Here is a 25,720-nt window from a genome sequence, read left to right on the forward strand (position 1 = left end):
CTGGTTTCCTGGTCCCGTCATAATGTTTCAGCTTTACTAATCACCGTTAATCAGTTTAACCTGGTTTTATCACTTCGCTTATTTACCTCCTCAGTTCCCTCAAGCTGCCAGATCATCTAATTTGTCATCGTTTCTATCCACGGTTTGTTGGCCTGACTCTTCCTGCCGCTCTGGTTTAGTGAGTAAAAGCTTCCTATTGACTCTCTCTGTTGCCGACTATGTAAATAACTCTAGGGATTATGATTAGTGCTAAATGCCCGTAAGGAATCAAGTTTCATCACGGACCCTTGTAACCATGACATCGCCAAGAGAATGTTCTTCATGCCATGACCGTGTTCTGATTCACGCCGTGTGTGTTCTGGAATATTGTGTCACTAAGAGGAATTTCTTCTTCTCATGCCAGGGATCGGAGGTCGACCACGGCTACGTTCCACTTTTCCCCGTAAGACTCCTACCTCCCCTCCAGACTCAGCTCGTCTCCTCACGCACCCTAATAAGTCGTATTAGACTCTATATCCCAGAAGCCGGTGCCTAGTACTCATCTGTGTCCTACCTCATAGTCTGGAGATCAGCGCCATCTAGCGAGTCGGGCCGCTTACTACATCAACAATAGCTTTGCAATAGCAACAATAGCTTTGCCAACAATAACGTTCTATAATAAACTTATTTGGAAACTGAAGTTGTGGCAAGCACCTTTATTGGGTCCAACCCTAAAGAGAGCCTATTACACTGAGACCAGAAGGTAAACAGTAACTTCAAACCCCAAGAGAAAGCACATAGAAATGTGACTATACATGTGCAAGGTCCAGAGTGTAAGAGCATATCAAATTGTATGTAAGTGTGTGAAGAGTTATGTACCTGAGTAGAAGTAGTAATGGATATACAGTTTATGTGGTTCTTGAATAAAATTGAGACCTATTTATATTGCACGGGTAATGAGTAGCATATTGCACAGATTACAGCTTTATGTGGAGTTAAGGAGCTTCACAGCCTGATGGTACAAACTGTCTTTCAGTCTTGTAGAAGGTTCAGTCAGAATAATGTGTGCTGGGAGGCTGTGGTCCTTAATAATGCTGCTGCCTTCTGCAGACAGACTCTGGTAAATGTGACTGCAGCAGTTTCCATACCACACTGTCATGTGCTGGTGTGTCAGTCTTCACAAGTCTCCAGAAGTCCACTGTGTCTTTAGTTTTGCTGATGTTAAGAGTTGTTGTTGTCCTGACACCATCCACAGTTTTCACCTCATCTGTAGCGGCTCTCGTCATTATCGGTAATAAGGCCCAAGATGGCTGCGTTGTCAGCAAACTTAAGGATGGAGTTTGACCTGTGCCTGGCGGTACAGTCATGGGTGAACAAGGAGTACAGGTGGGTGCTGAGGACACAGCCCTTCGGGTTTCCGGTGTTGAGGATCAATGTGTAGCAGATGTGGCTGGCAATTATCACCACCTGTGGTCACATATCCAGATGGAGCTTCTCACGTATGTATTTCCTTTGTCCAGAGAGCTGTGTGCTGATAGAGCAATGGCATCTTCTGTAGCCCTATTCGCTCTATAGGCAAATTGTAGTGGTCCAGTATATCAAGGAGTTTTTCATTTCATTTTTTTCAGTCTCATCACTGCAACTAGTGACAGGAAGCACTTCTGGTTTAGGAAATTCTGCAAACCTGCAGCGTAAAGACTCGTGACTTCCTGCATCAAAACCACTGAAGGTGTTCAGACAGTGAGTTCAGACTCCACTTTGAATCGACAGAGCAGAGGGAGGAACATTGAGGTTGGAGACAGGGTGAGTGTTAATCCAACATTCTTATTATTTTGCTGTCAAAGTCTCTGAGTCAGTTTGTCCCTGTGGACAGTAGAGGACACGACACACTGTTCACAGCTGTTTATATGAAGAAATTCGAAGAAAAGAAGCAGATGAAAAACTTGTGTGTGGTTACTAATCTCCACTGACAGATGTTGGAAATGTTCATTTGTTGTCACTATGATCTTTGTCATTTCAGTTTAGACAAATTTATTCTACAAAGTCGATGACAGTCATTAAAACAATGTAGATTTATTTCTGAAAACTTTAAATCATATTTAATTCACTATATTTTTAAGCTGGTGTAAACATTCTTCAGTTTTTCAGGAGCTGATGACAGATATTTGATTCAGAAGCTTTAGTACTTATCAGGTTTTTAAGAAACTGCTGAATAATCTGATGAATGTAGTTTGATATCTGTGGAAGAGGATCAGGGTCACTATAAAAACATTATTAATTTGTCGTGTTTGTGTGTGAATTATGTGGGAACACAGAACGCTGATGATTTTTGTGGTGGCCCTAATCCTCTTCTGCACATATCCAATCAGTCTGCAGCAGCAAAGTGACTCTAATAACGTAAAAAAGTGCAGTAATATCAAGGTTGGAGCATAAACACACGTCGTCTGTGGAGCAGCATTTTACCAGCATCTGTCTCATATGAAAGAACAATCAAAATAAGACATGGAGGACACGTTTAATAGGCTGGAGGTGTTATTTCATGTGGATCCGATCAACAGGATGTGAGTTTTTCTGTAACTGATACATCCTGTGTGTTGGGGGACGATACAACTGTGGGAAGTTTTTTGCTAGATTTGATTCGCTGCTAGAAGTTTTTGAAGCTGGTTTTTGCCATATTTGGCCATAGTTTGTTGAATGAGACTCGTACATTTATGTTTTCAGCAACATCAGGTCCAATTTATTTAGGCAGCAACTTGCACCTTGACTGAGTTTCTGCACTTCTGTCCTGCAGTGATGTCCCCAGAAAACTGTGGCTGGGGGAGATTCATTAGTAACAACACGATCTAAATATTTGCCCTTTGAAAACTGCAAATAAAAGCCTTTTTTTTATATAGCACCAATTCACAACAACAGAACAGAATAAAGAAACAATTCCCCTTTGAGCAGAACTAGACAACCGTGGAAGAAACCTCCAGCCGAACCAGGCTCAGGGTGGGCAGCCATCTGGCTTGACCGGTTGGGGTGAGTGTAAAGTGAAGAGAGAAAAGAAAGGAACAACAACAAAACATCGGGCAGGTTGGTAGGACAAGTAGCTGTACACTGGAAGACACACAGCTTCAAAGCCGGGGACACAGAGAGGGAGACAGAAGGACACAGACAACTACAGGAGAAAACAGAGTTAGTGTCATACAGTGGTGACAATTGTGGGGTGAGGAGAGAGGGTCAAGAGGAGGAAAGGAGCTCAGGCATTGGGGTTTGGGTCCCCCAGCAGTGTAAACCTATAGCAGCATAACTATAACTAACTATATGCTTTATTAAAAAGGAAGGTTTTAAGCCTAGACTTAAAAGTAGAGAGGGTGTCTGCTTCCCGAATCTGAACTGGGAGCTGGTTCCACAGGAGAGGAGCTTGATAGCTAAAGGCTCTACCTCCCATTCTACTTTTGGAAATTCTGGGAACCACAAGTAGGCCTGCATTCTGAGAGCGAAGTGGTCTACTGGGATGATATGGTGCTATGAGGTCTTCTAAATATGATGGAGCCTGAACATTCAGAGCTTTATATGTAAGAAGCAGGATTTTAAATTCTATTCTACATTTAATGGGAAGCCAATGGAGAGAAGCTAGTGAAGGTGAAATATGATCTCTCTTGCTAGTTCCAGTCAGCACTCTTACTGCAGCATTTTGGATTAATTGCAGGCTCTTTAGTTACTGGGGCATCCTGAAAGTAGGGAATTACAGTAGTCCAACCTAGAGGTAACAAATGCATGGACTAGTTTTTCGGCATCACTTTGAGACAGGATGCTCCTAATTTTGGCAAAGTTCCGTAGGTGGAAGAAGGCTGTTCTAGAGATTTGTTTTATATGTGAGTTAAAGGACAGATCCTGATCAAAAATAACTAGGTTCCTCATAATAGTACTGGAGGCCAGCTGCTGCAGTGTGCACATCACTTCTCTCCTGCTGCTCTTTTACAGTCAGAGTGAAACTAATGTCACAAAACCACAATGTTCCAACCGTGAATGTGAGAGCTGCCAACGCTTTGAAGGAAACGGAGCTGCTCTCTCTGAGCCTGACACAGGTGTTTGCACATTAACCTGCTGCTGGTGCAGACAGAGAGGAATAAAACTGCACTAAACAAGAGCCAAGCTGATTATCACTGAGGAAAACATGACTGGAACTCATGGGAACAATTACACAATACACAGTGAAGAAAGGGACAAAGTGACAAAGAGCAAATATATGTCCAAATACTTTATTTCTTTTCTTTTCATGTACTGCTGATACGATGCAAGGCCACAAACATGGATAAAAAACAAAATGCCATGATGTATCATGAAACATTCAGAATCTATAAAAACACAGTGATGCACATTAGCATCAATTCATCTTTACACTTCACACAATCCAGATGGTTTGACCGTGGCTCAGTTGTTGAATCCAATCAATTCCTGGTTCCTCCTCTATGGTCACACCAATACAAGTGTATTGTTTAAGCAGGCGGTTATTCAAGTTTGTACAGTTTTCAGATCTAGTTTCCATTAAACAATCTAAACTGCTTCAAAAGCCTTTGAATGCACCAACCTGTCTCTCTCCCTACATCTACTGCTTAATGCGACCTAAAGTTTAGAGAAACCACTAATCTGTTCTTCTGGACTGTATAGTGTTTTAGATTTAAATGTTATTTAATATCCAAAATAATTAAATCAGTGCTTCTGTACTGCACCACATTCATTTGACTGGACCACAATGAATTCTTTGTACTCGGACAATAAAATCTGATTTAGATTTAAACAGTCTGGCTGTGAAAGTCACCGTCATGCTTGTTAAAATGTTGTAGCTGAATTTACATTTAATTACAGGCTCACATCTCTATTGTACCAAACTCATTTGTTTCTCTCATAGTTTGTGTATCTCCACATCTGAATTAGCGAACACCCCTTTAAGCACAGAGGAGACTGCTGCTGAGAGTAGACCAAGTGCTCCACGGGAGGAACAGTTCACTAAATTCAGCGCTAATTATTCACAACTAAATATACTAGTGTGACTCTAAATTCAACATTAAGATGGTTTGGAGAAATCTGCTGATCTGGTTAGTGACAGTTTTAAATTGCTGAGCCAAACAATAACACACAGTGGAATAGTTTGGATTCGTTATTCTGAAATGGCAAAATGAGTCAAACTAGGTGGGTGTAGCTCAGTTGGTAAAGGCAGTCCATGGACCACAGGGTAAGTGGTTCGATCCCTGCTCCCGGCTACTTGTCGAAGTGTCCTTGGGCAAGACACTGAACCCCCAAGTTGCTCCCGTGGGTCAGGTGAGCACCTTGCATGGCAGCAACTGCCATCTGAGTGTGTGTGTGTGTGTGTGAATAATCAACATTGTAAAGTGCTTTGGATAAAAGTGCTATATAAGTGACTATTTACCATTTACCATACTAGAAAGAATTTTCATCAACATATTATATAAGGAACATTTTAATGAATTTATCAGAAGCTTTCATTAATTTCATCTTCACTATTTTGCTATAACGTTTGATACAGTGTTTTACTTTTTTTCTGCTGATGAAAGAATGTTTGTAGCAGCTGAATGTGTTTGTTACTATGTGAGATTTAGGGTTAAGTTTGCCTCCTCACATTCAAACTGCATGTGTTAGTGTGTGGTGTTAATGTATGTGCACGTTCAAGTGGATTTTGTTTTCACGTGTTCAGTAGAACAGAATTGTGTCTCCTAAATGTCAGGCAGTAATTACTCATCAGCACAATGTCATAGTGTGTTTTTCCTTGCAGTTGCTGGTTTTGGACATGGATTATTCTGTAGGTGAATGTGGCCTCAAAGAGGTAAAGTGTTACTATGCTTCTTATGGTGCAGAACACATGTTTAGATGTTTCAGTGTGTATAGGTCACATCAACATCTACAACAAAACTCTTATTATAACATTAAATCCTTGTTAATTTTTTTTAAACCAACAATTAACAAAAGACTCTTTTATGATTCTGCTGCATCACTATCCTGGACAAAATCTACACCACGCAGACAGAAGAACACTCCAACCAACTCTGTGAAAATATTATTGAAAAGCAGAAGTCAGAGGATGGAGACAAAACATGTCCTAATCAGTAATATCTCTCAGTTAAATCCATCAGTAAGAAATGAAGGAATATGTGTAAATCTGTGTAGAGCAGGTCGTCCTCAAAACCTTGAGGGAGGCTGCCAATACTCCTCTGATCCTCTGAAAGAATTACCTGCTAAAATGTGTTAGTACTTATCAAAATCTTGACTTGATGAACTACTTATCTAATAAATTGTATTTAATCAGATCCAACACACGGTCACATGGGTCAGAGCTAGTAGTCTAAGAAGTAGTAATTGCAAAATGTGTTCATAAACTAGTTATAAAAGAAACTTTTTAATCCACATCAAACTTGTAGAAATGTACATTTACATTTAGTCATTTAGCAGATGCTTTTATCCAAAGTGACTTACAAATGAGGTACAAGGCAGCAAAAATCTAAGTCTAAAACATCAAAGCAAAGTCCTATCAGAAAAGTGTTCACAGTTTACAAGATGCAAGTGCGAGAAAGAGCAGAAAGAACGTTTTTTTTTTTTTTAAAGGGATTTAAGTGCATAGGAAGATGTGGAAGAGTTCTGTTTTCAGCAGTTTTTTGAATATTGGGAGAGAGTCTGCTGAGCGTGCAGAGTTTGGTAGCTCGTTCCACCATCGTGGGAAATAAGTTTTTTCCAGTGAGAGGCACTTTAGGAAAAATGACTTAAAGAACACAGTAAAAGTAGTTCATATCTCACAAATGTTTTGTTTTTAAGAAGTTCTAATTACAAATAAATCAGATTTACAAACTACTTATTGAAGAAATACTTTTTTAATATTACACACAAGAAATCACTTGTTTGTTCACAAGAAAGAAACTTTGAATTGTTTTTTTTGATCAATGATTAAAAAAGGCCTACGTGTCGTATCAGTGTAAGGGGATGGAAAGTAAACCAACTTTGACAGAAATGTTAGAATATCGTTTCCTGATCAGTCATTTGTTTTAATTTGTTCTTCATGTTCATCTTCAGGTTCAGCCTTCCACCAGCAGCACACATGATAAGGGTGAGAAGTCCACAGAATAATTCATGTAGTGACATCTGCTTTTAAAGAAACAAGAAGTATTGAGACAGAGTTTTAATCTTGGTAATGCTGGGTTCTGTTTTGTGTTTGAATCATATCTGTTTAGGAAGGAAAAGGTCACATCCTCAGGGGGAATCAAGTGAAGCTCACTCACCAGTGAAGAAACCATGGCGTGACACCACACAGGGAACAAATTCAGGTACTGTAATACCTTCCTCAAAAAGGCAACATGTGTTAGGGTCAAACCTTAATGCAGTAACACCTCACAGTACCTTCAATTCTCCTGAGACCTTATTATCACAGAACAGTTAAAGGTATTTGGAACCACAGGGAATCACACATTGTCCATCATGTTTGTTAAATTCAGTGCCAGTTCTTGTCGTCCACCTTTCACATGACTCATAAGTCCATCTTGTCTCTTAGCATTTAAATAGTCTCATCACACACCAGTGCAGGAAAGTGCTACAAGACAAATACTGGTTGACTGAGCTCTGAACTTTTATTCTGACAGAACAAATCGTACTGAATGAAGTGAAAAAAATCATGGAACAACTCAAAGACAGTTTGAACAAGGAAGACGGTTTCCATGTTTTTCTGAAGTAAGTATCACCTATTTACTGAAAGCATCTTAAACTAACACTAACGTGTTTTGTTTTTAACTGCATTCTCTCTTTTGACCATTATATTGAGGATATCACTAAAACTGCCTTTTCACTTACAGAATATATCCACAATTAGATATTTTCTGTCTTTCCCTGACATATTGATTCGTGGTATTACTGCAATGTTCTGCTATCAGTTTTACCATATTCAGGCATGAGAAGCCTCCAGATGCAGGGTTCTTACCAGAAACAAGATGTCTGATCACATTACATTAATACTTGCATCACTCCACTGGCTTCCTATACACTTTAGATCTAATTTTAATGTGTTTTTGTTTTTCTTGACCTACAAGATATTAAAGATCCTGCCACCAGCATATGTGTCAGAGTTGGTAAATCCATCTCATTTAGCCTGGAAAAATAGTTTAAAAATGTACAAAAAAGCTCTGTGATGCCAGAACAGCATATTATTCATCATTAATAGAAGAAAACAAGAACAAGCCGCAGTTTCTGTTCCGCACTGTAGCCAGGCTGACTAAGAGCCATAGTTCTGTTGAGCATAGTTTTCCCTTAACTCTGAGCAGCAATGACTTCATGACTTTCTTTAGGAATAGAATTGTAGCTATTAGAGAAAGAATTCACCAGATCCCCCCCCCCCCAAATATTAAAGATATTTCTTCACATACAGCAGTGCTAGAATCTTCGATAAGGCCCCAATCCCTGTTAGACTGCTTTTTACCCAAATTGCTCAAAGATGTTCTACCTTAAATAGACACGTTCATATTAGATTTGATCAACCTATCTTTAGAAACTGGCTATGTACCAAAGTCCTATAATGTTGCTGCAATCAAACTGTTACTTAAAAAACCCTGTCTTGATCCAGGTGATTAGCCAATTAGTAGTCAAAAAACAAAAAGTAGTCGCAAAACAATTATGTGACCACCATTACAGGAATAATTTGTATGAATACTTTCAGTCAGGATTTTCATCATAGTACAGAAACACCACTGATAAAAGTCACCAACGATCTTCTCATGGCCTCAGATAATGGTCTCATCTCTATACTTGTTCTGTTAGATCTTAGTGCTGCATTTGATACCATTGATCACAACATTTTATTACAGAGACTGGAAAAAGAAATTGGGATTAAAGGAACTGCACTAGGTTGGTTTAAATCTTATCTATCTGGTAGATTTCAATTTGTTCATGTTAATGATGAATCCTCCATGCACACAAAGGTTAGCTATGGAGTTCCACAAGGCTCTGTGTTACATTATTAGGAAACATTCCATAAACTTCTACTGCTATGCAGATGATACCCAGCTCTATTTATCTGTGAAACCCGAAGATACTAATAAATTAGTCAAACTTGAAGCATGTCTAAAAGACGTAAAGGCCTGTATGTCCTACAATTTCCTACTTCTAAATTCACATAAAACTGAAATTATTCTATTTGGGCCTAAAAAGATGCAAAATATGCTGTCTAACAATATAGTTACTTTAAATGACATAACTTTGGCCTCCAGTGCTGTTTTGAGGAAACTTGGATTTATTCCTGACCAGGATTTGGTGTTTCCTTCACTTATAAAACAAATCTCTAGAACAGCCTTCTTCCACCTACGGAACATTGCTAAAATTAGGAGCATCCTGTCTCAAAGTGATGCTGAAAAACTAGTGCATACATTTATAATATATTTATAATTTCCTACTTTTGGGATGTCCTAATAAGTCTCTAAAAAGCCTTCAGTTAATCCAAAATGCTGCAGCAAGAGTGCTGACTGTTGCTGACTCTCTATTGGCTTCCCATAAAATCTAGAAAAGAATCCAAAACCCTGCTTCTTACATACAAAGCTCTTAATGGTCAAGCTCCATCATATTAAAAGATCTCATAGTACTGTATCGGCCAATTAGACCACTTAGATCTCAGAATGCAGGCCTACGTGTGGTTCCCAGAATTTCCAAAAGTAGAATGGGAGGTAGAGCCTTTAGCTTTCAAGCTCCTCTTCTGTGGAATAAGCTCAAACTTCAGATTCAGGGGGCAGACACCCTCTCTACTTTTAAGACTAGGCATAAAATCTTCCTCTTTAATAAAGCTTATAATTAAAACTGCTCAGTCAACCTGAACTAGCTCCTACTTAAGATGCTATAGGTTTAGAGTGCAATGAGCTCCTCTCCTCTTTTCCTCTATACATTTGTTTGTCACCACTGCATGCTATTAATTTTGTGTGTTACCAACCTGTATAATGTTTTGTTGTTGCTTTTTGATGCTCATTTCTTTTCTTTTCTCTCTCCACTTTTTACTCACCCCAAACGGTCAAGGCAGATGGCTGCCCACCCTGAGCCTGGTTCTGCTGGAGATTTCTTCCGTTAAAGGGAGTTTTTCCTCTCCACTGTTGCCTAGGGCTTGTTCAAGGGGGATTTGTTGGGTTGCCTCTACATACTTGTGTATTCTGGACTTTATTATGTAAAGTGCCTTGAGATGACTTTGTTGTAAATTGGCGCTATATAAATAAAGTTGAATTGAATTGAATGTAGGGTGGCAACAATATAAGACTGTTACAGTATCTATCTCAGAAAATATTGCACTTTCATTGTTATTATTATTATTAGTTACAATGACCTTAAATAAATAGCAGGATATTTTCTTCCAAGCAGTGAAGGAAGTATTCATATCCTTCACTTACTCTTAAGAGTAAAAGTCCTGCACTGAAAAGGATTTTTGTCAGTAATTTTCTAAATGAACTATATTGTTCTCAATAACCTCAGAGACCAACACTGAATCTTCTCTACTCATGTTTGGTCGCTTGTCAGTCTGGATTAGCTCGATCATGTGTTCTTTCCAAAATCATAAAAAACACATCAGCCAGACACATCGCTCCACACGGTCTCGTTTTTTTTTTTTTTTTTTTTTTTTTTTTGAAAAACGAGTGGTTGTCATTTTTAACCCCAGCTTAGGCAGTGATGTATTACTTGATGTAAATGAGCACCTTACCATGAAGACTGCATTCTGATCAACAGTGGCTGATTCCATCAGTTAGACCATGTTTATACTCAACAGGAAAAAAATCAAGGATCTGAAAAGAGACAAAAGGGAAGTGGTCGGAGTCTTTGGTGAAACCGGCGCTGGAAAGAGCTCTTTGATTAATGCCATCATTGGAAAGAAGGATCTTTTGCCCTCTGGACGTGTCAGTGCATGTACTGCAGTGATGATTAAACTGGAGTTTAACATGTGCAAACAAAACAATGAGGCAGAGATTGAATTCATTCCAAAAGAGGTAAAATAAGCTGAATATGTTCATGTTTACCTAATGCTGTTGTAAAGTTATGATGTAGCAGCAGAAAATCAGCAAATCACTTGAACATGCTGTTTAATTAAACAGATTTTTATTTGTAGGAGTGGGAAGAGGAGTTGAGGTATGTTTCTGAGAATAAAACAGATCAGGAAGATGAAGAGGATGAATATTATTGTGACATTGTTGAAAAGCTATCAGCTTTCTATGGAGAAGAATGGAAAAACATACCAGCTGAAAACCTCATGGACAGGAAACATTTCAGAGAAATTCCAGAATTTCTCAACTCAAGGAGGAAGATTTTACCATGTAGATCAGTAAGTAAAATTAAAAACCTCCAACATGTACAAAGCATAGAAAAGGTGTTGAGTAACCACAGACCCACATCAGGTTTAAAGCACAAACATTGACAACAGTGACATATGCAAATAAAAAATCAATACACCTCAGTGAGGCTGTGAATAATGGCAAAAAATAGTCATGTGTTTTGGTTTTCTGCAGATTTCACCTCACTGCTACTGACATTTAAAGGTTTGAATTAAATCCTCCTGTACTGTCTCACTTTTGTTTATCACAGGTTCAAGATCTGTCTGAAAAAGTTGTCAAATACACAAGAAATGGCTCATCAGACAAAAAAGGTGGAGAAGTAAAGAAGTGGTACTGGCCACTAGTGAAGTGTGTGACTCTCAGAGTTCCAAGTTATGATCTGCATCATGTCACACTTGTGGACCTTCCTGGAAGTGGGGACAATAACAAGAGCAGAGACAGAATGTGGACAGAGGTCGTTCAATCATATTCATTTGTATTGTTGTGTTGTTATTGTATAATTATGCACAATCGTAAGTTAATTCTTCATAAGTAACTTTCCAATATGCTCCCAGGTTGTTAAAAGTTGCTCTACAGTGTGGATTGTGACTGAGATTAATCGAGCACCATCAAAAAAAGAAACCTGGGACATTCTGGAAAGTGCCAGCAGCCTTATGGGAAATGGTGGAGAGTGTCAGCAGATTCTTTTTATCTGCACCAAGTCGGACGTTCCTGAGTAAGTGATGCCAAATATCCAGATGTCAAATGTGTATAATATAAAATTCAAATTAGATTGTGATGTGTTGTGGTGGCCAACAACTCATCTGCGGTAAACACAACAATTTGGGCTTTTATTGCGTTTTCCACAGCCACTGCAGTCATCAAATAAGTCAGTGAGTTTCTCCATTAGCTTCTTTACTTTGGCAGCTAAAGAATGATCTGTGCAGGTTATTATAATAGTTATAAATTCTGGACTACTTTTTAAAGTTTGGGGGTTTTCCACTTTAAACAGTTTTGACTTTAGTCCAGAGGTTTTCATATGGTAAGAGCGGTGTCCGAGTCTCATGGAAGGATCGTTGGAAAACACCATATACACGTAGCAGTGTCATTATACTCCAGTCTAGAAGTAACAAACACATGGACTAGTTTTTCCACATGACTGAGAAAAGATGGTCCTAAATTTGGATCTGTTCTGTAGGAAGAAGGTTGAGTCAACTTTAACTGTAACTTTCTTCTATGTGAAAGCTTCATTATTCACATATTCAACAATGTAACACAAAACAGACTGAAGTTTGGGTTTTTTATTGTGAGAGAATAATATTTGTATGATGTGTAACTTAATATTATGTTTTTTATAGTTCATCAACTAATGGCCGTGAAGAAATAATTCAAAGAAACATTGAAACCAAAGAAGCTGTGAAGAGCAAATTCAACAAAACCAAAAAGATTAAGGTGAGTTATACAGTCTGACAGATAATCTTACATAAAGACTTTTAAGTAAAACTCTGCCTTAACATCAAACCCTTCTGTTCAGAAACATTTTGGTGATGAATGTTTAGAAGTGTTCACAGTGAGTTCCCAAGAGTTTCTCCAAACAAAACTTCTAGAGCCAGAGGACACAGGTAGGTGAAGTCTCCATTATACAACATTAGTGTCTCAATAATGTAGGTTCTAAATTGGTAGAGTGGCCACCTACCGACCATGTGGTCGGAGGTTCGCGCCCTGCTCCTTCTGACCACATGTCAAAGTGGCAGCACTGGTCCCAAGCCAAACTGGGGAAGGTAAGAATTGTGCCATATTAACATGTGGACAAAAATGATCCACTGTGGTGATTCTGAAGTCAGGATAAACTGAAAGGACAAAAAAAAATTCTCTTCTTTTACAGAAATACCCAAACTTCAGGAATTTCTGAGAAACCTCAATGACAATCACTCAGAGACATTAAACTATGTTTCTGGAGCTCTGGGGATTCTTTCTATGATTCAAGGGGCCAGAAGTGGTGCTGTGGTAAGATTATGTATCAATGCATTGTGTTTCAATTATTAGACAAAAATTGGCAGCATTGAAAACTAGGATTTGATATTTGAAAAATATTTAAATCTGAAAATTATGGTTTTTAAACCAAAAAAAAATCCAAACATTTGAAATTAAGATCTGAATATCTGAAAAAAAAAACTTCATTGTTTTGAATGATACAAATCTAAAAAGTTCTTAAAGCTTTGGAACTACAGTGTGATGATTATGTTAGTATTTAGTTTTAGAAGTTCAATTCTGAAATAAAAATATAGTTATCAAATGAACATAGTGCAGTACAGGTACAATATTTTCCTCTGAAGTGCAGTAAAGTCTATGTATGAAAAAAACAGAAAATGAAAGTACTCTAGTAAAGTAGAAATACCTCAAAACTCTACTTAAAGACAGTGCTTTTGAGTAAATGTTAATCCACTAGGCTGGTGATAACACACATTTGTGCTAAGAATGACAGAAATACATGTGAAAACATCTATCACCAAGCTAATGTCAGATATTTTATGTAGCAAAACTGCAGAGCATGAAGCCAAAAACTGTAAAACCATGTAGTAAAACACTGCGAAAATAGAGGAGAAACTCTGAAAGGACAAAGTTAAAACGTTCATCGTATTTTTGGAGTTTGAAAACTATATTTATAGAGCTGCATTTTATAAATTTTACGTCATTTTTTCCTTCAAATTCAGTGAAATCATGGGAAAGACAAATGAAAAATTAAATGTCCCCTCATGCATTATGTTAAATCTGTAGTTTTGGTAGTTGCATGTACTTTACATCCTCTGTTACAACTGCAAAGTTTTAGTTACTTTTATAGTTTCAGTTGTTTATTGTAAATACTGAATGCATTTTTTTTTTTGCAGACTGACACAAAAACAAAGTTGCGCTCAGACCTTGAAAAAAAGCTTAATGAACTTGATGAAATCAGAAAACCCATGGAAGAGACTTATAAGGCTTTTGAAAAATGCCTTACAGAGGGAGTTGAAGAATCAGAAACGTCATGTGAAAAACTCTTGAATCGCTTTCTATATCCTGTAAGTATTTGAACAAATATTAAAATATGAATGTCTTTGAAGGTGTTAGGTTTTAGATTAGATTAGAGTCATTACACACGTACAAGTACAAGGCAACAAAATGCAGTTTAGTGCAGTAAATATCAGTAAAGTGCAGTAAGCAGTGTACAAGATAGGTACTATTATGGATGTAATGTACATGTGGAAGTACTATGGACAAAATAATATACAGAATGAGGTACTATGGGGGTAAAGTGGAGATGATGTACAGATGAATGTGTGTTATCAGAAATTAAGTCTCAGCAGAAACTATAAACACTTATTTACAGGTCAGTATGTGTAAATTGTACCATTAAGATTAATGCATAACACAATAAACAGCTGACAGTGCAATATATAAAAGTAATGCGTAATATTCAGTACATGAATAAGGGATTGAATGAGGACTTGGACCAGTGTGTGAAATGGATACAGTTCAGTGTTTGTATGAACAGGAGAGATGAGGAGGGGAAATTAGCGTGTAGGGAGTGAGAGGTCAGCGGGGGGCAGAGTTCAGTAATGTGAAAGCTGTAGGAAAGAAGCTGTTCCTGAGTCTGGTCTTTTAGTCCGGAGGCTCCTGAAGCTCCTCCCAGAGGGCAGGAGGTTAAACACTCTATTGGAAGGGTGAGAGGAGTCCTTGAGAATGATACGAGCTCGTTGCAGGCAGCGTTTCCTCTGGACGTCCTCAATGGCTGAAAGTTGGGTCCCTGTGATGCTGCAGTGCCTTGCGCTCAGCGACAGGGCGGTTTCTTTACCAGACTGTGATACTGGTGGTGAGGATGCTCTTTATTGCACAGTGGTAGACGTTCATCAAGATGGCTGAAGACAGGTGGTTGTTCTTCAGTGTCCTCAAGAATAGGAAGAGTCGCTGATGACTCTTCACCAGGCTGGAGGTAGTGGTCCAGTTCCCAGGAACTTGAAGCTGGCGACATGTTGGATGGGGGCATGTGTGCCTCTGTTCTCCCATCTAAAGTCTTGGTAGAGTTGAGGAGCAGGTTATTTTCTCCACACCACACTGCAAGGTGTTGTACCTTACCCCTCATTGTTGTCTCTGATAAGGCTGATCACTGTAGTGTCTACTGCAAACTTGATGATGGAGTTGGAGCCATGCACAGGTCTGCAGTCATGGGTGAAGAGGGAGTAGAGGAACAGTAATGTTTGTGTAAACATGGTCTAAGGTTTTGTTTCGCTTGTGTGGCAGGAAATATGCTGGTGAACTTAGGGGAGCAATGTCTTTGCAACAATAAATGCAGCCTTTGGTTATGCAGTCTGTTGTTTACTAATGTCTGCATTAAGTTCATTCATACTAGCTTAGCATTAGCATCCAGGGGGGATATAAGCTATGGTTATAATTGTGGAAGTGAATTCTCTCGGCAGATAAAAAGGCCTACACTTAAAAATGAGAAACTATAGGCAGTGAGCAGTGTCTCCCAACAATGACAACATTGAATCTATACACAAAGCTTTGTTAACATAAATGCAGGTCCTCCGCCTCTGGTCTTCCCCAAGTCATCTGCTGTCAAGCGAGCTCAACAGCATCATCTGGTGCTCGGCCGTTTAACCATGTTTCAGTAAAGATCATGAAATGCAGACCATAAGTCTCTTGCTGTGGGAGAGAGATTTCGTAGACCGATATCCAAGAGTTCCTGCAACGTGTAAAAGCAAAGCTGTTCTAAATGAACAGACCTGAAACAAGCAGGAAAAATACTGCAAAATTGCAACAACTCACAATGCGCTCACATCGCCATTTTGGTCATTGGCTACCAGTTACATTTAAAATTCTTCTTGTAACACTTAAAGCACTTTATGCTCTGACCCCAGAATAAATTTGTACAACTGTTCCCTTATAAACCTTCATTAAATCTGAGGTCCTTGGGTAGGAAGCTACTGTCTATAACTAAAATTAGGTTGAAAATTAAAGGGGACAGAACTATTTGATTCTGGCTCCTTATGAAAATACTAAACTTTCATAATTCACATGTTGTTTTAACTTATCTATGAAAACTCTCTTCACCATATACTGAAAGAGGATAATAGTGGTTTTGCGCCCAAACACCAAAAAAACCTATTTATTTATTTCTCATGCACCTTTGGATGGTAAATTCCATGTAAGGGTCAAGTAAAACAATGCATGCAAATAATGTCTCCTGTATGTCTCACTGGGGGCTTCAATTACAGCCCTCTGGGATGTTTCTCTTTCAACAGTTTATGCTGATGGAAAATACAGCAGTATATTTCTGCCAATCCTGCCAGTTATGAAAGACAATGTTTAACTGTGCTATTTCCGTAAATATTGCTTTTAAAATTAAAATAAATTTAACACATTTTTATTTAAAACTTCATTTTAACCTTACGAGGGTAACAAACTGGAACAAGCATAGTCTGATTTATCAGATGAAGACTTAAAGATTCCATCAATATAATTTTTTTCTCTTATGAGTGGACCCTATTTAACAGCACAAAATCATATTGTCAGACCCAAAGTCACTGGTCTGCATTGGAAACATTACATGCACCTAGTTTCAGGCCGTACACATGCACACACATGCAGAGCAAAGTGGCCACCAAGGACCAGTTCATACAAAGTCCTTCCTGCAGGGTTGTGTGGAGGTGTGACCATGTTTGTTGGTGTTTCAGAACGTAACCGCTGTGCAACCATCACTAACCCTGTTCCTCTCTTCATTCATTCACAATGTCGCTCTCACTCTCACCGAGCTGGGGAGGAGGGGACAATTAAATGGCCTGTTTAAGAACAGCAACAGCAAGAGAAATCATATGACCTTCAGCAAATCAAAATCAATGCATTGCTCATTGTTCCAGTACAAAGTGGAGTTGAGTGGTTGTAGGACAAGCAATGAAATTTGTCCACAACATTACCAAGAATGGCTTTTGGATCCTTTTGTACCTACCAGCGAGACAATTACATGAATCGGACTGGTCGTGAATGTAAAAAAAAAACTTTTTTTGCCGGTCATGTAGACATGGTGGATGGTGTCGTTAGCGTGACGTCTTTCTTGTATCAATATAGGGCAAACACTAGGTGAAAGGTGAAAGTTTACAGCTAACTAGCTTATTGGTTGTTCGATGCAAACGAGGCAAACCTTCTTGATGCAAAAGGAGTTACCACAATCATCTCTGTCACTGGATGTTTTGCTCAAATTGTTTTTGTGAACTTATGTTTTACTCTTTCCTAGGATAAATCTAGTGCCTTAGCACTGTTAGTTTGGTTTGGCTGTATTTAAATAGTGAGAACTCAGGTGTCAAGGCAGGCTATTTCTGACCTTTGCTTGGCCAAGCAAAACCACACAGAGACCTGAATCATCCTGAAATGTGAAGTGATTCAAAATCTATGAATTACAGCTTTGGGATTTTAATAAAATCTCCCAGAGCTGCTCCAGAGAGCATCAGTATACACCATCCAGCATCCACTGGATGTAATGTAATGTAACCACATGAACAATAAGGTTCAGAAGTTACAGCAGTCCAACATTGAAGGGCTGCAATCAGCTCCAAAAGGACTTTTAGGTGCATATGAACTATTTAGTCAAACTGGCAGATTTGACTTCAGGTTTTAAGGGCAAAAGGTAGAACAGAAAGTATTAATGATTTGGAAAATACTACAATAAAATAGAAGTAAAATGTTTAATTTTCCTTTCTGTTGCCCATGTAAAGATTTATTTTGTGGTCACTGTAATTTAAAATTTTAATAAGTGGTGTAAAACTAAACGTGTTATTATTATATTTCGTCACAGAGACAGCAAACAGGACGGGGTTTTCACAAAATATTGAAGAGTGTAGCTAAGAATGGAGGCATTTACAAACCAAAAAAAGGGAAACAGATCAACATCAATGTGCTGTTGGCTTCACCCCTGACTGACAGCATTGAAGAGGAATTCAAGAAGACCTTCCCGTAAGTAACGACTTAATGAGCACATGAAACATTTACTGGATCATTTTCCACTTATATTCTTTGTTTTATTTTGTATTAAAAACATGCAGTTTAATATATATAAGTATAATTACATAAACACAAACTGAAACATTTTTTCTTGTTAACATTTCAGCAATGAAAGAAAACTTGAACCATTCAATGGAATCATCAATACATTTTCACTTGGCACAGAGGGGCTGACTGAAAAGTACAAAGGTGTAGAACTGCAACTGACATTTCTCAAGACAGAGGTAAGTTATTATTATCACTGTCTGAACTAAGACATGAAAACTACTCCTGGTTTTGTTTGAAAGCATCGTCAGTTTTAGCCCAGTATCATATATAGAGCTGTTAATCTACAGGACTGCATTCAAACAACCTTACTGAAAATAAATGACCATTATTTGTTTTACTTTGTACTTAAGAATATTTCTGAATTCCAATCTGTACATTAGGAAGAGAAAATTAAGACAGAGCTCAGCAAATACATCCGGGAGGAAAAAAAAAAAATCTACACCGGTCTGACGGAGACAATCCAGGACACCATGCAAAAATGCTACGAAGGTCCAAAAGATCAGGACACATGCAACCTGAACTATAGTAATACACATTTACATTTATCATAATTAATCACACTTTTCTCTCCTATTGTAGAAGCAGCAGGATTTACAGGACCGGGCACATTAGAAAACATGAGGAAGACGCTGGAGAAACACGTCTGTGATTCTAAGAACATCATGTTCAAACAGGCCAAATATACAATGTTGGAGCAACTGAAAGAGCTGATGGTTTGTCACATTTGATAAGATAAAATAGAATAATGATAAAGTCAAACATGTGCTGTCCACCTTTCTTCTTATTCATGATCCTTTATCATTTACATGATGTTTCTCTGTATGTTTGTGTATAATATAAATCATTTGAAATCTGCTTTTACTAAAAACTCTGCAGGCTCTGTCACAAAGGTCCAGTTATTGTAACTGATGAATATTAATTCACTATCAGCCCAGTGTGAGCATCTCTCTGAAAAAGGCTTAAAATGTGTGACTCAGTTTATGTGAATAACAGTATTTGGCTTTGGAAATGTTAAGTGATGAAGATTTGGATGATTTTGTTAGGAGTATGTCCTGAAGAAACTGGACAAAACCCTTAAAGAATCAATTGAGCTGTCACAGACAGATGATCAGTCACTGCCAGGTAAAGACCAAGATCAAAATAAAAGCATTTACTGCATGTACATCACTGAAAATTGTAAAATTAATAAAATATACTTTTGTTTGTGTATTTTTTTCCAGATGTTTCAGCACAGCTTGAACAGGTGGAGAAATACTACCATCACCTGAAGGACGGCACAGATCAAACAGAGTGAGTATTCAAACTCATGATCCTGTGTTTCAGTCTGAGCACTTTTCCTCACATTACAAAGTCACATGTTGATGGTAATGGTTGATGTGATAGAGACTCGTATCGTTGTTCAATATCACACATTTCAGTTTTTCTCTCTGATGGACGGTTCGAGTTTTATCAGTGGAGAAAACACTGAGGTCTGAAAACCAACAAAGTTCTTGCTAGCATCAGGCCTCTGAATTTGTTGTTAACCACTTTTGTCTGAGTTGTTTTAATATTTACCATGAGTTTGCTTTTTTTAATTAGGTGTTGAGACAGGAGTCACGGTGGTAGACTGGTTCAAATTCCTAGGTTTCCTCTGGTTCCCACAGTCCAAAGGCATGTTGTTAGGCTGATTCTACATTGCCAGTAGGTTTGAATGTGAGTGTGAATGGTTGTCTGTCTGTGTTTCTCTTTCTGTGTTGGCCCTGAGAAAGACTGGAGACCTGTCCAGGGTGTCCACAGACAGCTGGGATAGGCTCCAGCCCCCCATGACCCTGAACAGGATAAGATAATAATGGATGGACATGATATGGGATTTTTGAGTTTTATTGATACTAGGTCACATGCAGAGAGGAAGTGCAGGTGTTGGTGGTTTGTGATATTAAAGCCTCTTTTACACATGCACTGGAATCCTGAAAATCTCTAGACTTAACCCAGATGTGGTGTATATGAGAACACAAATGTCAGAGTGAGATTCTCTGGAGATTACCCAGAGTTTATCCTGTGAGGTCCAGAGTACAACATCCAGATTATGAGCCTGTGCTTGGATCATGCTGCTTTGTCCCTGATTATCAGGAGGATTTAAAGTGAGTGAATGGTTGTTTTTATGATGTTTCAATTAGGTGTGAATGGCACAGTGACTGTATTTTCTTGCTTGGACTACGGTCTGCCCTGTTCTACCTGATTTCTCCTTTGGGAGTCTAACTGCTGATTCTACTGTTGATCATTTTAATAATTCATAAACAGGCCTGTTGGTTTTCATCCTCTCCATGATTTTCCACTTTGATTGGTTTAAGTCTTGGAATTATGGCGGCATGTTTCTGTTGGAGCAGCCACCTTCTGCCCACATGAAATTTCTTTTCACATCAAATCATCTAAATACTTAATGTTTAAATTATTTAAATCATATGAAAACCCATGTCTCTGTGAAGTGGTGTTGGATCCAGAATGCATGGCATCCCTCAACTCTAATAGTGAAATTAAATTTTGTGAGTTATCATTTTCCATGGTTCTGGCCAATGTCCACTGGTTCATGTCCTCTTCATAATTCTCTTAAATCTCAGATCTGATCTTGAGCCATGTCCTCCCTGACAAATGTTAGATATTGTTCTGACACCATGATAGAAATTAGCATAGAACTTGTTTTATGAGATCCTGATGTCCTCTGTATTACAGACCACAGGTCTTTTTCAGCAGTCTGCCCTTACTATTACTACACCATGAAAGATTGAATGAGTCTCCAACTCAAATAACAGGATGTTGTATGGTCTCCAGAGCCTCTTCGTGTTCTGTCGATACTTCTGCAAAAGGTGATCTTCACCTTGCCCACCATTTTCCCACCATGTAAGATTGGGTGGGGAAAACAAAGCTAATTGTTATCTTCTAGACCCTGATTGACCGAACACACCTAGACCAGGTAATCAGCAGTGGGCACTCGTTTGGTAGGGAGAGTTGGATAACCTCCAGGACAGGGGGTCCCTGAGGACCAGGATTGGGAATCACTGGTTTAATACTTTTTATGATTTAATTGTGTGTGTGTGTGTGTGTGTGTGTGTGTGTGTGTGTGTGTGTGTGTGTGTGTGTGTGTGTGTGTGTGTGTGTGTGTGTGTGTGTGTGTGTGTGTGTGTGTGTGTGTGTGTGTGTGTGTGTGTGTGTGTGTGTGTGTGTGTGTGTGTGTGTGTGTGTGTGTGTGTGTGTGTGTGTGTGTGTGTGTGTGTGTGTGTGTGTGTGTGTGTGTGTGTGTGTGTGTGTGTGTGTGTGTGTGTGTGTGTGTGTGTGTGTGTGTGTGTGTGTGTGTGTGTGTGTGTGTGTGTGTGTGTGTGTGTGTGTGTGTGTGTGTGTGTGTGTGTGTGTGTGTGTGTGTGTGTGTGTGTGTGTGTGTGTGTGTGTGTGTGTGTGTGTGTGTGTGTGTGTGTGTGTGTGTGTGTGTGTGTGTGTGTGTGTGTGTGTGTGTGTGTGTGTGTGTGTGTGTGTGTGTGTGTGTGTGTGTGTGTGTGTGTGTGTGTGTGTGTGTGTGTGTGTGTGTGTGTGTGTGTGTGTGTGTGTGTGTGTAACAAACTGAAGAAAACTAATAGTTTTTACACAACTCCAAGAGTGGGTTTGTTTTCTAGGAACAGTTGGTGAATTAGGCCGAATGAGGAACAGTTAAAATAAACTATATTTACAGTCGATGATCCACAATATTTTAGTCAGAAGATTAATAATGAATTATATCAACTGTGGTGGAGGAAGGTAGAGCAGTTGTTGGTTGGTTCATCTTCATAAGTGTCCTTGAGCAAGACACTGAACCCCAAATTAGTTGCTCCCGGTGAGTGTTGGCCACCTGTTGTGTGTGTGTTTGTGATTGTGAATGGGTGAATAAGAAGCAGTGTCAAGTGCCAATAGGTAGAAAAGCGCTATATAAGTGTAGAACATTTATTAAGAGTTCACCATTAAAAACTCCTGACACCTTAATATTTCAAGCACCGCTTTTAACTTAATATAAGACTCTTTCTGGTCTGTGACAACTGTCAGTTTCAGATTAAACAAACTGATGACAGAGGCCTACAGATCTATGTTTGTGTCCTGACATTGTCCTTTATCTGCTTGTTCAGCTCAGTCAGCGTTAAAGAGAATAGTTCATTAATATAATGTGGTTGGTTAAAGTCAGCAGCCAGAACCAACAGATACAAACCCACTTTTCTACCTTCTGCTGTCACCGTGGTGAATTTATGAGGACACGTGATAAAATCCTAAACTTTTCTCTTATGTTTTCTTGTACTGTCTGTGTCTTGGTGTCTCTTGTTCCTGGCTCTGAAGGGGAGCTTCATTGTTCAGCTCATAGAGACTGGGGTCATCACTGCCTGTATTAATACAGTGAACAAAATCTGCTTGTGTTTGTCTCTACAGGGTCGATGACATGGACACTGAAGCTTCCGGGGACCAAACATGTGAGTACTGACAGTTTGTACTAATAATTAAACTATTATCCATATAATCTGACCTTTAACGCAACATGTGCTCATTTCATTACAATGTTTGTAGAAGGTCATACGATGTCTTTAATGGTCTGAAAATCACTCCAAGAGGAGGCAAACTCAGGAGGATAAAACTAAGATTGATAAAATAACAAGAGACATGAATGCTCAAAAACATTCATGTGTTGTTCATGTGTGAAACCATCATCTGAGGGCAGAGAAATTGGGATCAAAACAAAAAAGTCCAAGGTTTGGATTAAGACCAAAGTTGTCAAGTTTAATACGATTAAAAAGGGAGCAGCTAGTGTGATCAAAGACAGATGGAAACTGATAAAGTCATGACTACAGTAGATTTATAAGAACATAAAATGGTCCTTATACAATCATAAAATGAGGTCTCAGCTAAAACAAGAGAAGTTTGATTTACGATAAAAGTGAAGTGTCAGTGGTAAATTAATGATTGTGTTAATCATTAATTTACCACATTTATTTTTTAGAGTTATAGCTGTTTGCAGCCTGTTATTAATGAGGGTGATGGGGTGTATTTTTTAATTTCCACTGGATGGTGGCTTGAAAAGGTCTCTATCATCCAGAACCACAAAACTCAAAAAAACCCAAATGGTAGTACATTTTAGAGATGCAACACTAGTACATACTGAGTGAAAAAAGAACTGCTCTTCCCAGTACTACCAGTCTTACTGTACCTACCACCACCCCCACTCTTCCAGCGACGCTATTGGCTCAAAGTCCAAATTAGTTACAGTTGTCATTGTAAACAGGAAGTTAAAACATGCAGGGAACATCCACCTTCAAAATAAACCATGTGACGATAAAGCCTCCAAACAAAACTGACACATGCCAATAAAAAAACACACAAGATCAAAATGTTCAGCTCGTTCAGTAAATAACAACCTGACAAACATGTTTATTGAGCCCTTTACAAACCAGGATTCAGATTTCTCACAGTTGTTGCTTGGATGGAATTATTTGTGTTCTGAAGCTGTACAAAATAAATTGTTGGACTTAGAAAAACAATGAACAGTTCAGCAGAAGTTAAGTGGTTACAGAAATGTACAAGTGTTTTAGTTTCTTTAATTTAATCTCTGTGGTTTATGGGTTTTAGTCATTAAACTGGTTTTCTCTGGTTTTCTTCTAGCTCCAAGTGAAGAGAACCCAGAGAGAAACATCCCACCAGAGAAAGACGTACCAGGAGAAAAGAAACTGTTTAAAATTCGGACACAGTTTATTGACAGAGTGTCTGAACCTAATCTTGACAAGCTTCTGGATGAACTACTTCAGCATCGTGTTATCAATGATGGTGAAATGCAGGCAGCCAGAGAAATGACCAAAGCAAACAAAGGTCAAGAACTGGTTGACATGGTGCGAAGAAAAGGAAGTAAAGCCAGTGAAATTTTGATCTCTGCTCTCTGTGAGGTGGATCCTTTCCTTTCCAAAGAGCTGAACCTAATGTAAAAACCATAGATTGTGAGGATGAATGACAGTTTTACAGTCTCACATTATTTCTTTAAATCAAAAGTTTTGCTTGTACAGTCTTGGTCTTTCCACAAAGCAGCAGCCCTCATTCAGAACCAAAACACCTTTCTGATCTCCTCTAATAATAAAAACCCAGTAGGGTTCAGTTCTCTAAGAAGCAGTCAGCTGGTAGAACCTCCAGTCAGAACCAAACTTTCAGCCACTATATACAGATAGAATCAACTTCCTGATGATTGAATCAGGTTGACATGAAATAATCAGCAGTTTTTCACTGGTTTGTCTTCTGAACTTCTGTTTCCTTTGTTACACTTCAAACTTATTATTGGACAATAACTGTGCTGTAACTGTTTCTGCTCCATTATTAATTTGGTCTATTTGATAAACTGCAAACACCTCAAATAATGAGGTTTAACTGGATATATTGTTCTAAATAAAGACTCACAATAACAGAAGCAGCTTCTCTGTCCTGCTCTATTGTTTCTACACAAACACACAGATCTACCATTCAGAAATGAAAGAATAAAACCCAACACAGTTTTACAAAGACTGAATAATAAAGACTGCACCTTTTTACTATTTCAAACGTCCATTATGACGTGGTTATGACTCTTTCAAAAGTATCAGCTCCTCTCAACATCAGCCTAGAAAGCGGAAATGAAATATGAACGACTGAGTGAAGTAATAATCCACAGAAACATATAGTTTAATGAAGGTTTTCCTGAATTAGACCAATAAACTCCATTACAGATGTTTAAACTGAGTTATCCTGTGATGTGCTGAACATTTGTGCAACATGCAGTTTTACCACACACAGTAAATGCTGAGTCAGTAAATCCAGAACTAAATACTACAACAGTGAAGATGTGATGTGTAGTTGTAGTGATTTCCATCGTCCTGCTTTAAACTTTGGAACATTTTCCTTATTGCTTCATTCTGTTCATGAAACTAAATTAGAAAAACATTTCTGTGCTAATGGAAACAAACTTGTGGTAGCTGATATCTTGGATCCAAGAAACCAAGCTTACATCACACAGTTTAGCGGAACGAGGTGGTCTGAAGACTCCACAGCAACAAAATGGTAATGTGTTTACTCCCAAACTTCCCAGGAGGTTAACAACTAGTCTGACAGTCAAAGTGAAGTTCATGTGGAGGGTCTGTGAAGTCATAGATGAACAAAGGAAGTAATATGTAGTAAAAGATTTCAGACGTGAAGTTGAGTTGAAGCAGCATTACAGCAAGAGAGAAAACTCAGTAAATAATTTTTGATTTATGATTTTACAATAATGCAGAAGTTGTACGAGCTAAATGTATTACAAGTACCAAAAGTAAAAGTATCATGATGTAGAAACAAATCCT

At 38.5% G+C, this 25,720-nt stretch overlaps 1 protein-coding gene across 1 annotated transcript; it reads left to right on the forward strand.

Annotated features, from left to right (window-relative positions):
• Positions 1–1,708: 1,708 nt before the first annotated feature.
• Positions 1,709–24,816, forward strand: LOC137104408 (nuclear GTPase SLIP-GC-like). The gene is made up of 21 exons (XM_067485547.1): positions 1,709–1,782; positions 5,759–5,809; positions 7,048–7,081; positions 7,206–7,298; positions 7,611–7,698; positions 10,760–10,976; positions 11,096–11,308; positions 11,569–11,772; positions 11,873–12,033; positions 12,656–12,749; positions 12,832–12,919; positions 13,183–13,304; positions 14,186–14,356; positions 18,127–18,284; positions 18,439–18,556; positions 18,761–18,869; positions 18,960–19,093; positions 19,424–19,502; positions 19,601–19,670; positions 22,803–22,843; positions 24,027–24,816. The coding sequence occupies exons 2-21, from the start codon at positions 5,774–5,776 to the stop codon at positions 24,341–24,343; spliced, it is 2,547 nt and encodes an 848-aa protein (XP_067341648.1). The 5' UTR covers positions 1,709–1,782; positions 5,759–5,773; the 3' UTR covers positions 24,344–24,816.
• The last annotated feature ends 904 nt before the right edge of the window (positions 24,817–25,720 follow it).

Source organism: Channa argus, chromosome 19 (genome assembly GCF_033026475.1).
Source record: "Channa argus isolate prfri chromosome 19, Channa argus male v1.0, whole genome shotgun sequence".
Lineage (NCBI taxonomy): Eukaryota > Metazoa > Chordata > Actinopteri > Anabantiformes > Channidae > Channa > Channa argus.

Bases quoted from the DNA above. Each gene is read 5' to 3' on its own strand.
- LOC137104408 (XM_067485547.1), top strand. From the start codon at position 5,774: ATGGATTATTCTGTAGGTGAATGTGGCCTCAAAGAG. The intron at 7,082-7,205 runs GTGAGAAGTCCA...ATATCTGTTTAG, and splicing joins CAGCAGCACACATGATAAGG to GAAGGAAAAGGTCACATCCT. The intron at 12,034-12,655 runs GTAAGTGATGCC...TGTTTTTTATAG, and splicing joins ACCAAGTCGGACGTTCCTGA to TTCATCAACTAATGGCCGTG.